This window comes from Lissotriton vulgaris, chromosome 7 (assembly GCF_964263255.1).
Source record: "Lissotriton vulgaris chromosome 7, aLisVul1.2, whole genome shotgun sequence".
Taxonomy (NCBI): Eukaryota; Metazoa; Chordata; class Amphibia; order Caudata; family Salamandridae; genus Lissotriton; species Lissotriton vulgaris.
The window spans coordinates 1,638,147,089-1,638,161,353 of record NC_141695.1 but is presented as its reverse complement, the minus strand read 5'-3'; the positions used below and the strand labels follow the sequence as shown (position 1 = coordinate 1,638,161,353).

The 14,265-nt window shown below is 41.1% G+C and overlaps 1 protein-coding gene across 5 annotated transcripts in view; it reads left to right on the top strand.

Annotated features, from left to right (window-relative positions):
- SULF2 (sulfatase 2) overlaps positions 1-10,000 on the top strand; it is a 432,620-nt gene extending 422,620 nt beyond the window's left edge. For 3 of the 5 annotated variants that reach the window (XM_086932611.1, XM_086932610.1, XM_086932612.1), the window contains exons 19-21: positions 1,915-1,948; positions 5,003-5,056; positions 8,937-10,000. In XM_086932611.1, the coding sequence (XP_086788737.1) occupies positions 1,915-1,948; positions 5,003-5,056; positions 8,937-8,967 (119 nt within the window). In that variant the 3' untranslated portion in view covers positions 8,968-10,000. The remainder of the gene's footprint in view (positions 1-1,914; positions 1,949-5,002; positions 5,057-8,936) is intronic. The other 2 variants (XM_086932614.1, XM_086932613.1) reach the window with 1 other exon arrangement.
- Positions 10,001-14,265: the final 4,265 nt, after the last annotated feature.

Here is a 14,265-nt window from a genome sequence, read left to right as displayed (position 1 = left end):
TTCTCGCTTATAGTGTTATCAAATGCGAGATGTTGGCGATCTGACCCTTCACTGATTAATCCGCTTTCATTTTCACTACTAGAAGGTAGTCAGTCTACCAACTCAAGACCGCTAAATCTATTTTGAGTTGGTATCTCTCTCCAGTCAAATACTGATTGTAGCCTTCTACTTTCCCCTCTGCCACAAGCTGCCTTTGTAACCCTAGTCCAATCACCGCCCGGCTCTAAAAAATTGGTTGCTGGGTAGAAATATGAAAGCGGCCGGGCTTCTATAGTTGATCTTATGTTTTGATTACCCCAAGTGCAGATGTGATCAACTGTGCGGGGATCCCTAAAATCTACCACCACACAATCCCCCATGGTTGTTTTAGGGCTATTCCCCACCCAGGGGATTCTCCGAACCAATAATATTTCACTTGTGACATGTGATGGAAGTGTCCGGTTTACATTAAGCCAATGTGTCACCTTATTTTTAAGGGATATATATGGTTCATGAGTAGAATTATCTATTTCAGGGACACCGGTCAACACTATCACGTACGGGCTAGTTTCTGGTGGTAAATTGAAACTAAAACCCACCTGGTGCTTCCCCACTATTGGGACCCCGCGACTCTCCATGGGATGCATTTGCATTAATTGGACCTCCTGATGGGTGAGGAGTGATTTTTAAAGGTTCTACTGAAGTAACTAATGTTGGGGCAGTCAAGGAATTTAGAACCGCTTTCTGAACCAGGGGAGAGGGATTATTGGTTCTTTGCGCGTCTTGCACTATGTTTCCCTGCGCAGTTCCCAGGGTCAAACCTTTTACATTTATTGTCTCTGCCAGAGCCCTCATAGTCTTTTCTAATTGGAAGAGCTGTTGTTCGATCTTAGACAATCTAGATTCAAGAGGTTCAAGAGAGACTTTTGACAAAGCCCCCAGTTTTTGAAGTAAGAAATTATCTTTTTGCTCCGCCTGATCCCTACCCACAATAACATCATCACCTCCGGTACATAGACCTTGAACTTATCGAACCGGGGAGTGGGTAGCATGCATAGTTGGGGTTTTCTTACTATTGTCCTCTTTTGACTTAGTGGCAATGTCGCTGTTGCCTGAACCCTTAGCAACTTTTGGTTGCCTGCCACCAACATTTATCGTGGTGGCTTGCTTTCTCTTGGGATTGCACCCTCGCGTCTCTCCCTGAGTTTTCTAGTTAGTACATGTAGGAATTAGTACAATGTCACATGTTTTTGATAGCTGTAAACTATTTCTAGACGTGTTATTCACGTGTTCAGCGACAATGGGAGGTCAATGTATGAGCGCTTGAATTTCGCTAGGGTTACCTTTTTGACAAACGATCGGGCGTACGAGCTGTACAACTGCGAGCGGCGAGTCGTTATGTACTGCGGGGAGGTGGGGGCGGGAAGAGGCCCCAGCTGCATCAGTTGACAAGCCGCAAAGACTGCTGGTCCTCGCAGTCCCGCGCCCTGAAGGTTTTTGCCAAAGTTCAGCCCCAAAATCGGCGAGAGTTCTAGGTAAGCATAGAGCAGTTCCAAGGGCAAGCAAAGTCTCAAAACACCCAAAGGCTACATACTGTATGTATATAGATAGGTAAGCACTATTGAAGTTCAAATAAATAACTTACATTATTTAGAGCAACTGTATTAATAGACACAATCACATCTTTATTAATTACAGTGCGTAGGTCAAATTCCATATTTCCATGGTACAGCAAATATAACACAAGGAAAACACTGTTTACTTCTTCATAGATTGCATGCTACTACGACTTTAGACGAGGAAATAACTCTCCTAAGTAATGAGGCCTCTTCAGTGTGATTTTACCCAGACATTCCATAAATTCTAGTAGGTTTTCAATTTTGTGTGAATTTGTATGCGTAAGTTTGACTTTTTTCTGTCTTTTAATTTTTGTAGGTATTAAAGATGGCGGAAGTTATGAGCAGTACAGGTACAATATTTTGTTGCTTGCTTGAAATTATTCCAATGTATATAAGACAATAATACACTTTTTTTGTGGCTTCGAAAGAATAATGGCTGCCCCTACTGTTCGACAGGTGCATTAAATAGAGTCTGCAACTACATGATGAGGAACCACCTGAAGAGGGCGTAATCACACTTTTTCCCTCATACATTCGACTCCAAGGTTTTACTGATTAAAAAACATCTCGACCATATATTTCTCAGTTCATAATGCCTATTTTCCCTGGGACTCTTTAACCGATTAACAGTGGCGGCAATTCCGCGGTACGGCGGTTTAGCAGAGTGGGCGGGGTCGCGTCGGCCAACGGACGTGCACAATACTACGGAGGTAGTGCTCGCGATGGCTGTTGGTCGACGAACGCATGGAAGGGGTTACATGACATAACTGCAAATTGTGGGTCTGTTATTTGATTTAAATTTCACATTGAATTATTTAGGGCAATATACACAGTATAAGCTGGTCTTTTTTTTTTTTAAGATGGTAAACCTTTTATATTGACTGTGCTCTTCAGTGTCGTATACAGGCTTTCCTTCCATGTATTCTGAGAACCTTGATTTAAACCTCACAATTATCTTTTCAATTTCCTCTCCCTTGTACCTTGCAACGTGCACCATCTAATTATTTCATGAAATGTACTTTTTGGTATATTTCAAGCCCCTTTTAATGTATATTTTGGGGTACTCAATTTAATGTTCTTGATTGGCAGAAGTTCTCGATCATTTACCAAGAAGCTGAGACATGTAGCATACTCACCAAGTGCGGCCATACAGTTTACAGCGGTGGGGCGGGGAGGGGAAGTCGACAGAAGACAGGATAGAGAAAGTAAAATAAAATATTTATAAAACCACTTACCTTGCGCTCGCCACATCGCAAGGTAAGTGGTTTGATTTTTTTTTATTTTACTTTCCCTATCCCATCATTTGTCGGCTCCCCCCAGCTCCACCCCTGCCACGCCCCACCACTGTTAACTGTGCCTCTAAAGCCTGGTACTCACCGGAAACGTGTGAATTTTGACATCAATATACAACTCTTCCAACATAAATCTTGTTGGATACAGTAAATCCCAATGACACACACATGCTCTTAACGATTGTGGTCCACATTGTTCCAGAAATTGTACTCTGGAGTGATAACTACTAACTACTGAATGCCAACGAATGGTTCCCCGAATTAACTGTGGGAGACTGATACTTTTAAAGAAAAACCAAAGGTGATGATGGACGGAGCGTTAACAATACAAACACTCACCCCCAGTCAACTGATCTGGGTTTAATCCATCACCGTTCTTTAGCTCACTCAGCCACCCCAGTTCAGACATGGCCATATGCAAATCAGTCTGACCATGTGCCTCATGGGAACAGTCCAGCCCGAACTGCCAAGCCATGTCTTCCCTGGACCGAAATCAAGCTTCCCAGGACCAGTTTCTGGCATTACAGCCGTCTTCAGCCGGGCTTGCTTGACTCCAGTGGCAAAGTGAGCAAGGGACTCACGTCTGAGCATACCCTGCCAACTTAGGGCAAACAAAGAAGAACCAAAGGTGATGATGGGCGGAGCGTTGACAATACAAACACTCACCCCCAGTCAACTGATCTGGGTTTAATCTATCACCGTTCTTTAGCTCACTCCGCCACCCCAGTTCAGACATGGCCATATGCAAATCAGTCTGACCCTGTGCCTCATGGAACAGTCCAGCCCGAACTGCCAAGCCATGTCTTCCCTGGACCGGAATCAAGCTTCCCAGGACCGGTTTCTATCATTACAGCTGTCTTCAGCCGGACTTGCTTGACTCCAGTGGCAAAGTGAGCAAGGGACTCACGTCTGAGCATACCCTGCCAACTTAGGGCAAACAAAGAAAAACCAAAGGTGATGATGGACGGAGCGTTAACAATACAAACACTCACCCCCAGTCAACTGATCTGGGTTTAATCCATCACCGTTCTTTAGCTCACTCAGCCACCCCAGTTCAGACATGGCAATATGCAAATCAGTCTGACCATGTGCCTCATGGGAACAGTCCAGCCCGAACTGCCAAGCCATGTCTTCCCTGGACCGGAATCAAGCTTCCCAGGACCAGTTTCTGGCATTACAACCGTCTTCAGCCGGGCTTGCTTGACTCCAGTGGCAAAGTGAGCAAGGGACTCACGTCTGAGCATACCCTGCCAACTTAGGGCAAACAAAGAAAAACCAAAGGTGATGATGGACGGAGCGTTGACAATACAAGCACTCACCCCCAGTCAACTGATCTGGGTTTAATCCATCACCGTTCTTTAGCTCACTCCGCCACCCCAGTTCAGACATGGCCATATGCAAATCAGTCTGACCCTGTGCCTCATGGGAACAGTCCAGCCCGAACTGCCAAGCCATGTCTTCCCTGGACCAGAAACAAGCTTCGCAGGACCGGTTTCTGGCATTACAGCCGTCTTCAGCCTGATACTTTTCACAATACATAGCGGGCAGCAAGGTCATTGCAATGGCTTCCACAAGAGTTATGCTAGAGATTCAAGCACATCCTATTGGTGTCCCTGCAGCCACTGAAGCAAGTAGACAGCAAGTAGACAGTGCCTGGGAGAAACATAAGATGGTTTAAAAGGTCAATGGATAGGGGCAATGAGCAATCCTTTGAAAAGTTGTGGTAATGAAATATCTTCTATAATTGTAATTTACATCACAGAGATATGTTCCCAGCTATGCTTTATTGCAGTGGTGGTAATTCCTCAGTTGCCGAAATTGCACTCCTGGAGAAATTACCCTACTGCATTTTTAGAGGATTATGTGTGACCACCATTTTCTAAATAGGGCCGTAGTCTGATTTAAACAAGTTACAGAAGCCGATTACTCCTCGCTGTCTGTGTCATTGATTTACAAAACCATATGTTTCTATTACTGTCAAATGCTTGATTATTCCTGCACCTTTTGGAGCATGCATGAAGAACCTCCAAACCTTGAATTTCCTGGACTTTACACTGTTGTTCTTCTTGGTGATGGTTAACTTTTTCTTCCTCTTTGCTGCTTGACTAATAGGCAGTTTCAGCGTCGGAAGTGGCCCAAAATGAAGAAACCAGCTTCCAAGTCCCTGTGAGTTAGGAGTACTTCTGAAAACATATTTGCATTAACTTAACATCTGTTTTTCTTTTCTTTATTGCATGCAGCCTATTTCTTCAATTTTTCTTTTCTGCTTCACTAATGTACATCTTTTTTATTCTACTCTACTACTAATGAAAAACCTGTGCTAGCTTTGCCACTCTTCTGTTGTAAAGGTGAACTTTTGTACAACATGCCCTGTACATGTATTTAACTTTTCAACAGAAACCTTTCCTGTCACAATTAATGCAAATATTGTTCACATGGCTCTGTACGGTCATAGTTATCATTTGCCATGTGTACCAAAACACATTAAACAAGACTCCCTAGTACACCACCAGTTACTCGTAGTGTTTGCTTGCTGTTCTGTACATTGCTTTGGGTGGAGTAACTTTGCTAGAACTGAATCAATGTAAACTAAACCCTCCATTGGTTTAACCAAAGTCCAAGAGTTCACCATTAAAGCAGCAGTGATGGTTCACTGTTAAAATACCTTGCCCATTTCCCTTTGGTTTTGTCTGTTTCCGCCGATCATTTATTGTTGATATTTAGTTACGTAACCATCGAAAAAAGTATTTTGAAGCATTATCATCAGAAATGAATCTAAATAAAAATATATATCTGTAAAGTGAACAGTAACATCAGTGGGTTCTCATATTTCGTGTTCATAAGTTACAGAAGTGCACCACCAATCACTAAGGGTAGAAATCTGTGTAATTACTTATAATACCTTTTCAAAACAAATGTTGCTATGTTCAACTCTCAGTAGAGGACCTTCAACAAATATGAGCTTAATTCCCAAACAGCCCCTGCAGTCGTGGCGGAGACCTCACAGTCATCACAGTGGGAATTTGCACTCGTGGTGGGACCTCCGCAATGGAAAACTTCTATACGGAGGTTCCGGCATGAATGCGGGACTCCCGGCGCAACTACGATGCCTCTGCTGCAACTGCAGAGGCCGTTTGAGAATTAGGCCCTATGTTTTTAACACTAAAAACACTGCTACAAACAAACTATTGTAACAGATCAGGATTGACAGTTTCATCATATATTCACTGTGACCACCATCCTCTAAACGAGGTTGTACATTATTTTCCACATTAACTTTGAACAAGCACAGACAAACATGAGTATTATTGTTCAAGCTTCCATGTTAAGCACCACCAATTCCTTGACAAATAACACAAAAAATGTGAAGGACCAAGATTTAATTCTGTACAAAATGTTTTCATGGTTTAAGACTCATCTGTAATAGAGGACAAGCATCATTTTTGTGCCAGCTCTTAATGATTGCTTATATTTATTCAGTCAAAGGAAATGCAGGTGATTGGGGGATGGAGAGAATGAACCCTTTGCTAGTATTATAGGCCATGTCCTACTTAAGAAGGTGCTAAAAGAGATGTAACGGTTGATTCATACCTAATGTATAAACAAGCAAGCTGTTCCCAAAGTTAATATTATTTCATGAGATTTTTAGTTTCATCAGTACAATGGCAAACTACAACAATGGCTGTTGCCACTTTAATTAATTGATCTGTAATGTTAGTATTGGATGAGGTAACTGCAAAACATTTCCTAGTGCCAGTCGTCTGACAAGCAAGGACTGATGCACAGATGTTCGACACTTGTCCCTATTGCCCAAGGCTTTTTTCCTGACCCTTCACAAACTAGGCAACACAAGCAGACTGGTTTAGCAAAGGGTGGTGTCTTATAGTTCACTGAAATAATGTACAATGTAATTTCCTCCATAAGTTGAAGTTCTTCTGCTAGATTCTTAACATGAGGGTTTACATATTTCATGCTATTCTTTGGCGGAGTTAGTGCTGCCAGCAGAGAAACATTCTCTCTGTTGACAATGTCACTTACAAAGGAAATTATTCTTTGAGAATTTTATGGCAATATCCCCTTAAGCACTTGAATATGTCACATCAACATTTTAATGTTCATGTGATGGTAGAGGGCATAGTGGCTAGCACAAATTTTAAACATTTACTACTTAATTATGTCCATCTGCTAGTTCTATGCCTGTTTTCACCAAATTAATTTTGTCAAATGAAATAGATTAGTTCCCCTCTGTGCAATATTTCTTACTTTGCCTAGTCAAAAATCAGAATTCTGGAAATAGTAACCTAGTATTAATTATGTGATGCCTCCAGGAAGGTATAGTATATGTAACCAATAAGTGTATACAAAGAGCTTTGAACACATCCATGAAATATTTACAGTGTGAAAACTGTGTATGCACCGCACATTTTTCAGACATTTAACTTAGTAGGAACCTACCCACAACATAGCCTTTAGACTTCCATTCCTTTCTACTCATACCAGCTATATTTTATATAATCTATGTGTCCAGACTGAATTTGTTCAACCACAGTCAGTCAGTAAAACAACTTTTCCAAGCAGCATACCCAAATCTTCTTTTTCAGCATAAGGAAGTACATGCTTTATTAAATTCTCAAAGCATATTTTATATGTCAGAGAATCGCTTACGTCATTTTAATTTTTAAAACATTTTCAGAGTATGACACTATAGCATAAATAATTGGCAATTTTTTTCCTGATGAAAAATTACTAATTGTTAATGCTGCATGTCAACCACAGTTGACAACAGTAGAAATTTAAATATACTTTAACAGAACATTTTCATTAAATGTCTTACTAAGGCAACCTGTATTTATTGTTCACACTTTTCTATTACATTATGGGTAACGTTGTGTTTATTTCTAGATACAAAACAAACTGACAATATAAAATCCTAGTAATGGTATTCCTAATTGAAATATAAGGTTTGTCATAATAAATCTCTTACACACTGGTCCGAAAAGTAAAATGAAGTAAGTTAGTGAAAATATTATTGTAATTGAGTTAACAAATAGCTTCAAATTGCCTTGCATTCCTGTTAACATCAGTCAGTTCCTTCAGACTCTTATCAAAAGCAAGAAGATCTCCAGCCTTTCACATATCTTATGAAGATATTAATCAAGGTCCCAGAATCCTAACCTAGCCCCTTTTCCACTGGACTCCTTATTTCAGCACCTACACCAAATGATTAAGATAGACCCACAGGCTTCCATTCCCACCTGATCCAAAGGAAATCTGATGTAGCTTGAATGATTCATCCTAATTTTTTGCATTTATTGGTTTCTAATTGGCTCTCATCTCCACTAATGAAAATTTGATTTAACAATATTATCACCATAAGTAGATAATTCACATTAATGATCAACATTACAACATCTGCTGCCGGGAGAAGATTCAGTCCCAATTATAAGTATGATCTTTTACACACATATCAGACAATTTAATCTCATCAGTGATGTAAAATGAGGGCAGATAAAGGATGGAATGCTGTTATATGAGCGCAAAGGTGTAAAACACAATATTCGTGCCCTAAATAGTCATTTTGGATTTATTTCACACTCATAAACCATGTGAATTTCTCTTACATTTTCATTCCATATCATGTTCTTTATTTTACTGAGTCCATGTAGAAAATACTTCTTTAAGTGGTTATTATAAAATGCAATGTAACATGCCAGATGGGTACATTTTATTTGGAATAACACATTTAAATTTCTATATTTGGAATAATGTTAATCTGGGATTTTACTTGTATATCAAAATATACATTATAACATTATGCATGTTTACTATCTCTATGATTTGAACCAAAATGTATTTTAAATTACCCTTCTTAAAGATTTATGAACTTTGTGAGTTCAGATATCTATGTTTAGCCCGGTGGGAACTGAATTAGCATTCTGTGACAGATAAATCTAGCTTTAGTTGCTTGGTGATGTCTTAATGTTTTTTAGCAAAATGGTGATGAATACTTCGTAATCTTTACTCATGTGTTTATCTCCCTTGACAGAGGCCAACTTTGGGAAGGATGGGAGGGCTAATCATCAACTGCTGGACCTCAATAAGGAGATACACTGGCTAGAACTTGAATCTTTGTACAAACCAGATGAAAATATGTAGGACATAAGAAAGAGGTCTAAACACAGCCTGGATGAACTTTGAAGGTGGAGTAGATAGAATGTTTGCACTGTTAAAGTAATTGAAATAGACACAGTGAATATTTTGGACTAACTTTGAGTAGACATCTCTTTCTAAAAGGTCCACTGTAACACCTGCTTTTGCATTGGAGTATACCTCACTTGCTTCACAAAGCATTGTACTTCAAGACATCACCACTAACAATCTTCAAGGATCTCACAGCAAGAACTCTGATGGTGCTTTCTATACAGTCTTTGATTGAAAATCCCAAACAGCGAAAAGCACATCAATTCCAACTTTGACAACCATACAAAACTGAAATATAGAAAGAAACAATGTGTAAATAAAAATCAAATGAAAAGAAAGAAGGTTTTATTTTGTAAGAGTTGCAACAATGAAGGCATGGAAGACCTCGATAACAAGGGACCAAGAGATTGATTTAACTGCATTGAAGATCTTACCTCTGTGTATGAATACGAACAAAGAGTGGCTCTGGTTTTCACAGAGGGCCTCATTGTAATGTAAAGTGTATGTGTCCGTCCATTTGAAGTAAGTTGCAAATTAATAGAACATCTTTTTTAATTAAAATTGCCAGCTTCTGAAGATACCTTGTAAATAGCCATTTTGTTCCAATATTAAAAGTTCCTTCAACCTGTTAAGAATGTTGTCAATAAGTGTGGGATGCCCAAATACCCTTCTCAAAGATTCACTTGTATGGTATTTTACAACATTTACATTTTTTTAAAAAGCACTGCCTTTAGATTTACAAAAGCTTTGGATTCAATATTTGTATTCCTGGAGTGTATTTTTCGGATTGCTTTCCAATTGGAAATGGAGACAAAGTAATGTTGACAGGTGGGATAACCCTAACACTCTTTAAAAGAATAAAACATTTTTCATTATTTCAGCAGCCAATAAAATCAATTGATTACATAATTTGACTTGTCAAGTTATACTTTTATATTTAAAAACGAACATTAATTGATGTGATCATACACCATAAAAGTGTATATTGTTGTTACAAGCAAATCGTGTGCACACGTAATAGGAAGGTAATTCTGGTACACTCCAAACCCCTACACAGAACCTGTATTTTGTTGTTATTATACCCAACTTAAGTCCAAACAGTATAGAGAGTACATGGATAAGTAATAATTCAGTTTAAATTCTCCAGTATTCGTCATTCTGTTTTCCATGAGCATCTGAAAGTGGTGCATTACACCTTTTGCCTTGTCATATTGCCAGCCCAACCTTTATCACTTAGTATGTTCAGGATATGTTAAGAGGCAGTGGTATATGAAGGACTGCTGATAACATATGTTTGTAGGAAAAAATTATTCTGAGATTATTTTAGTAGCAGTATTGATAGGCAGGTCTCCTAGATAAAAATGGTGCCTACTTATACATCATAGGTAATGTATAAATGCTTGGAAATCAAGCCTGAAAACGTTCAAGCACTGATATGTATCATCAGCTATGTAGTCTGTCATGCAAATTCTTAAGTCAAATATTAATAATATTACTTATTTGTGATTATTGTCCAACATTTTGTAGCATTCCGTATTGTTCAATTGAGTGAAAATATCATTATAATCGGTTGTATTCATGATTACAATGTTTCCTCCTTTGTCTGCTTCATGAATTTTAATGGTCTTACCTTTCTGAAAGGTGAACATGGCATGCCTTCCTCCATGAGCTAGGTTACACTTTGCTGATGGTGTATGCTTCACCTCCTTTTATGCTCCTATATATCCAGGTCCCTAATTTCTGATTGATGGAATATTTCAATGCCATTACCTGACAGAAAGTCTGATATACATTTTTATTTGAACTTAAGCCAACTCTCTTGAATACATGTGCTGTCTATATCCAACTCAGATAAACATTTTGTTATCTTGGAAGAACCCCTTTCACATTCTGTGATGAACAGTAATGGTAAAGTATAAAAAAACAGGCAAGAAAGGCATTACACTTGCAACTTTGACTGTTGATTCATATCATGGCTTGATTTTTTTGTCTAAAAAAAGTTTATTTAGTTTTAATTTATGCACAAACTTGTAAATATCTATTTTTATTGTAGTTACACAAATCTAGCATGGTAGAATCCAATAACTATTTTTCAATACAAAAATTATGTCACTGTGAAGTTCCCTGTCTGATAAACTTATAACAGAAATGTTTGCTGCAATTCTATGTTCTGCTATTGTTTTATTTGATCATTTAAGAAGGTAGAAGCATAGTAAAGGAGTGACAAATGGTTAGTCATTTTTCCTGTAATAGGAGAGGTTTGTACACCATTATTTTCCCTGTCTGTGTCTCCTGTCGCTTGCCCCTTTTACTTTTCTCTCCCTTCCAGCAGCTTCTTGGTACCTCCAACTCTGTTCCAGTTCTTATCTGTAGGAAAAGGCCTATTTTTTACATGGTCACCCCCTCTTTTTGCCTCGTAAATGCAATTTTGACTGAAAGTGCACTGGGTTCCTGCTAACCAGGTCCCCAGTGCTAAATCTATTTCCCCATAACGTACAATTATTTCCCCAATTGGTAATAACTTTAGCACTCCCTGTAAGTTCCTTGTAAATGGTACCCCAAGTACCTAGGGCAAGGAAGATAAAGATGGTCCCTAAGGGCTGCAGCCTGAATTGTGCCACCCTAAGGGACCCTCATGCAAACTTCTACAGCAGGCTGCGTGTCTTGGTGCAGACAAAAGTGAAAACACAACATGGCACCAAGCAAACACTGCACAGCCCTAACGCACTTTAACGCACTTTACTACATGTGTGGACATATCTACATGAGCAGATATGTACCCTGTGCTGGTCAGTCAAATTACTACAAGTACAAGTGATCAGGGAAGCCATTATAAAATACATGGGCAGGGCACTGGTCAAAAATTTGTTCCACAGCTACACAATGGCTTCACTGAAACCAAAGGTGTTGGTATTAAACAACTCATAAGAATATGCCCACACTGATGTCACTGCTGTATTTTTTTAATACATGCACACAGAGGCCACCTTAGAGGTGCCCCCTGAAATTCTAACCCCTGCTAGTGTGCTAGCCAGCCTGCCACCAGAGATCAGTTTCTGGCTTCCAGGGGTGAAGGACTTTGCTCTCAGGTAGTCAAAAATAAAGCTTGCTTGGTCAGAGGGTGTTTACATCCAATCCCATCCCACAGGATGACCTGCAAATTAGCATTCTAAGGCAAGGGGGCTTCAAAGAGCCCACTGCCTTCGGTATGCAAATCTGGCTTCCCTCACAGAAGAGGATGCCCCCCACCCCCTGTCCAAGGCCCATTTGGTGCCTGGGCAGGCAAGAAAATTAGTTGTCAGACAGGTGTGTTCACCTTCAAGCTAGTTTCTCTCCTAAGATGGGTTACCTGAAGTGAATACAACATTTCAGAGTCTGTAATCTTTATAATGGCAAACTTAGGAACTTTGGAACAGGGTTATGCCTACTTCCCACAAGACGTGGTCATATAGGGACGTGGTGACCCCAGGGGTCCGTAGCTCATTGGTGACTGCCCTACATCCCCTAATGCACCTAAATCTAGTATTAAGGGGAGCCCCTGACACCAGGAAATCAAATCCTGCCGACCCAAAAGAAGAAGGACTGAAGAGCAGCGAAAATCAAGAACTGCGGAAAAAGCAACTGACTTGGTGCCAACCCAGTTGGCGTGTTCGTCAATTCACGACAGTTGCACCAACGTCCACTCCCCTTGCAAGCTGCTGTGCCTGCAAGAGCCTGAGAGGACTGCCAGCACTTTTACAAAGACCTAAGAACTCCAGTTGAGCAGCAGAGCTTTTGCCCTGCACATACCACAGAAAGAACTGTGAGGACTCCTGGTCTTGTGTAAATCTGACACAAGCCAGTACCACTCCACCGTCACTCCAAGCCCGACTTGAAGTGGGCAATGGTGACAGCATGGTCCTCCAGAGAAGCCCACCATGGGTCTGCCAGGAGGAGACTCCTCAATGCCGCCTGCAGCCTATGTGTGCTGCCACCCTGACCGCGAGTGTTGCTGGTGATGAAAACCCGATGCCTCACAGCACCTCTGTACCTGTCGCCCCTTGCCCGTGGAGAAAATGAACAAAGGTGTTGCCACGTCCCAGAGAATTGCAAGACCTGAGGCCTCCTTTTGGTTCAGCCAGACAGGTCTCCCAGTCCAAACCTGCAGCCTCTTTTCAACCAGACCGATACCATAGGATAACACTGGGCACCCGACACTGAAAAGCATCTGTGCACCCAGCCTCCCCAGAGCCACCCAAGTTGACATGTTGGTGCTGCCTTGGACCTTGCCCCATGTAGGAAAGTAGGATTTTTCTGGCATAGTTACCCCTACCTTTTGCCTGGTGTCAGTGTGGTTTAACTGTAGTGCACTGGTATCCTGGTACTCAGGACCCTAGTGTCTGTGCTCTCTCACCTCTATTCATTGGTAAGTACATTGTACACCCCACAATTGGTATATTGGTGTACCCCTGTAAGTCCCTAGTATATGGTACTAAGGTACCTAGGCCATTGGTACACCAGGGGTCCCCCATGGGCTGCAGTATGTATCATGCCACCGAAGGGAAGCCCATGCAAACTGTCTCTTCAGGTCTGCCATTGCAGCCTGTGTGAAATGGTGCATGCACCTTTCACTTCAGATATAAGGTTTTCCTTATATCCCAGGCACTGCACTTAAAACCTATATGTCACCCCTAAAGTAGGCCTGACAGCGGACAGGCAAGGTGCATGGTTCTATGTATGAGGGTGGACAATGAACTGGACTGAACCAGTAAAAAGACAAAGGCTTCTTCTGGTAGGAAGGCTCCTACCGCAACTTCGTCTCCATGCTCTGCCAAGTTCTGCAACCTCCGTGGTGGTGCATCCTCCTGAGTGCCCCTCGACTGTGCATGCATCACGATAGAAAGAATGAATCTCCCTCAGAGTGAAGGAGTCACTCACCTTCCACCGCAGGCACCTCAACGATGTCCGACCGGCCGACTTGTGAATCCTGCGTTACACGGACACCTCCAGCTCTACAAAACAAGTGGTAGTTTGTTGGCTCTCCAGAGGCCTGACCAATCTTCCCTGCAAGTTGGGAGACTGCAATCCCACTACAGCCAACCAGAACAGCATCCCTATGCACTGTGTCTGTTTGCCTTTGCCAAGGCTTGTTGTTTCTCTTGACCAAAGATCTTTGAGCACCAAGAAGCCCCAGC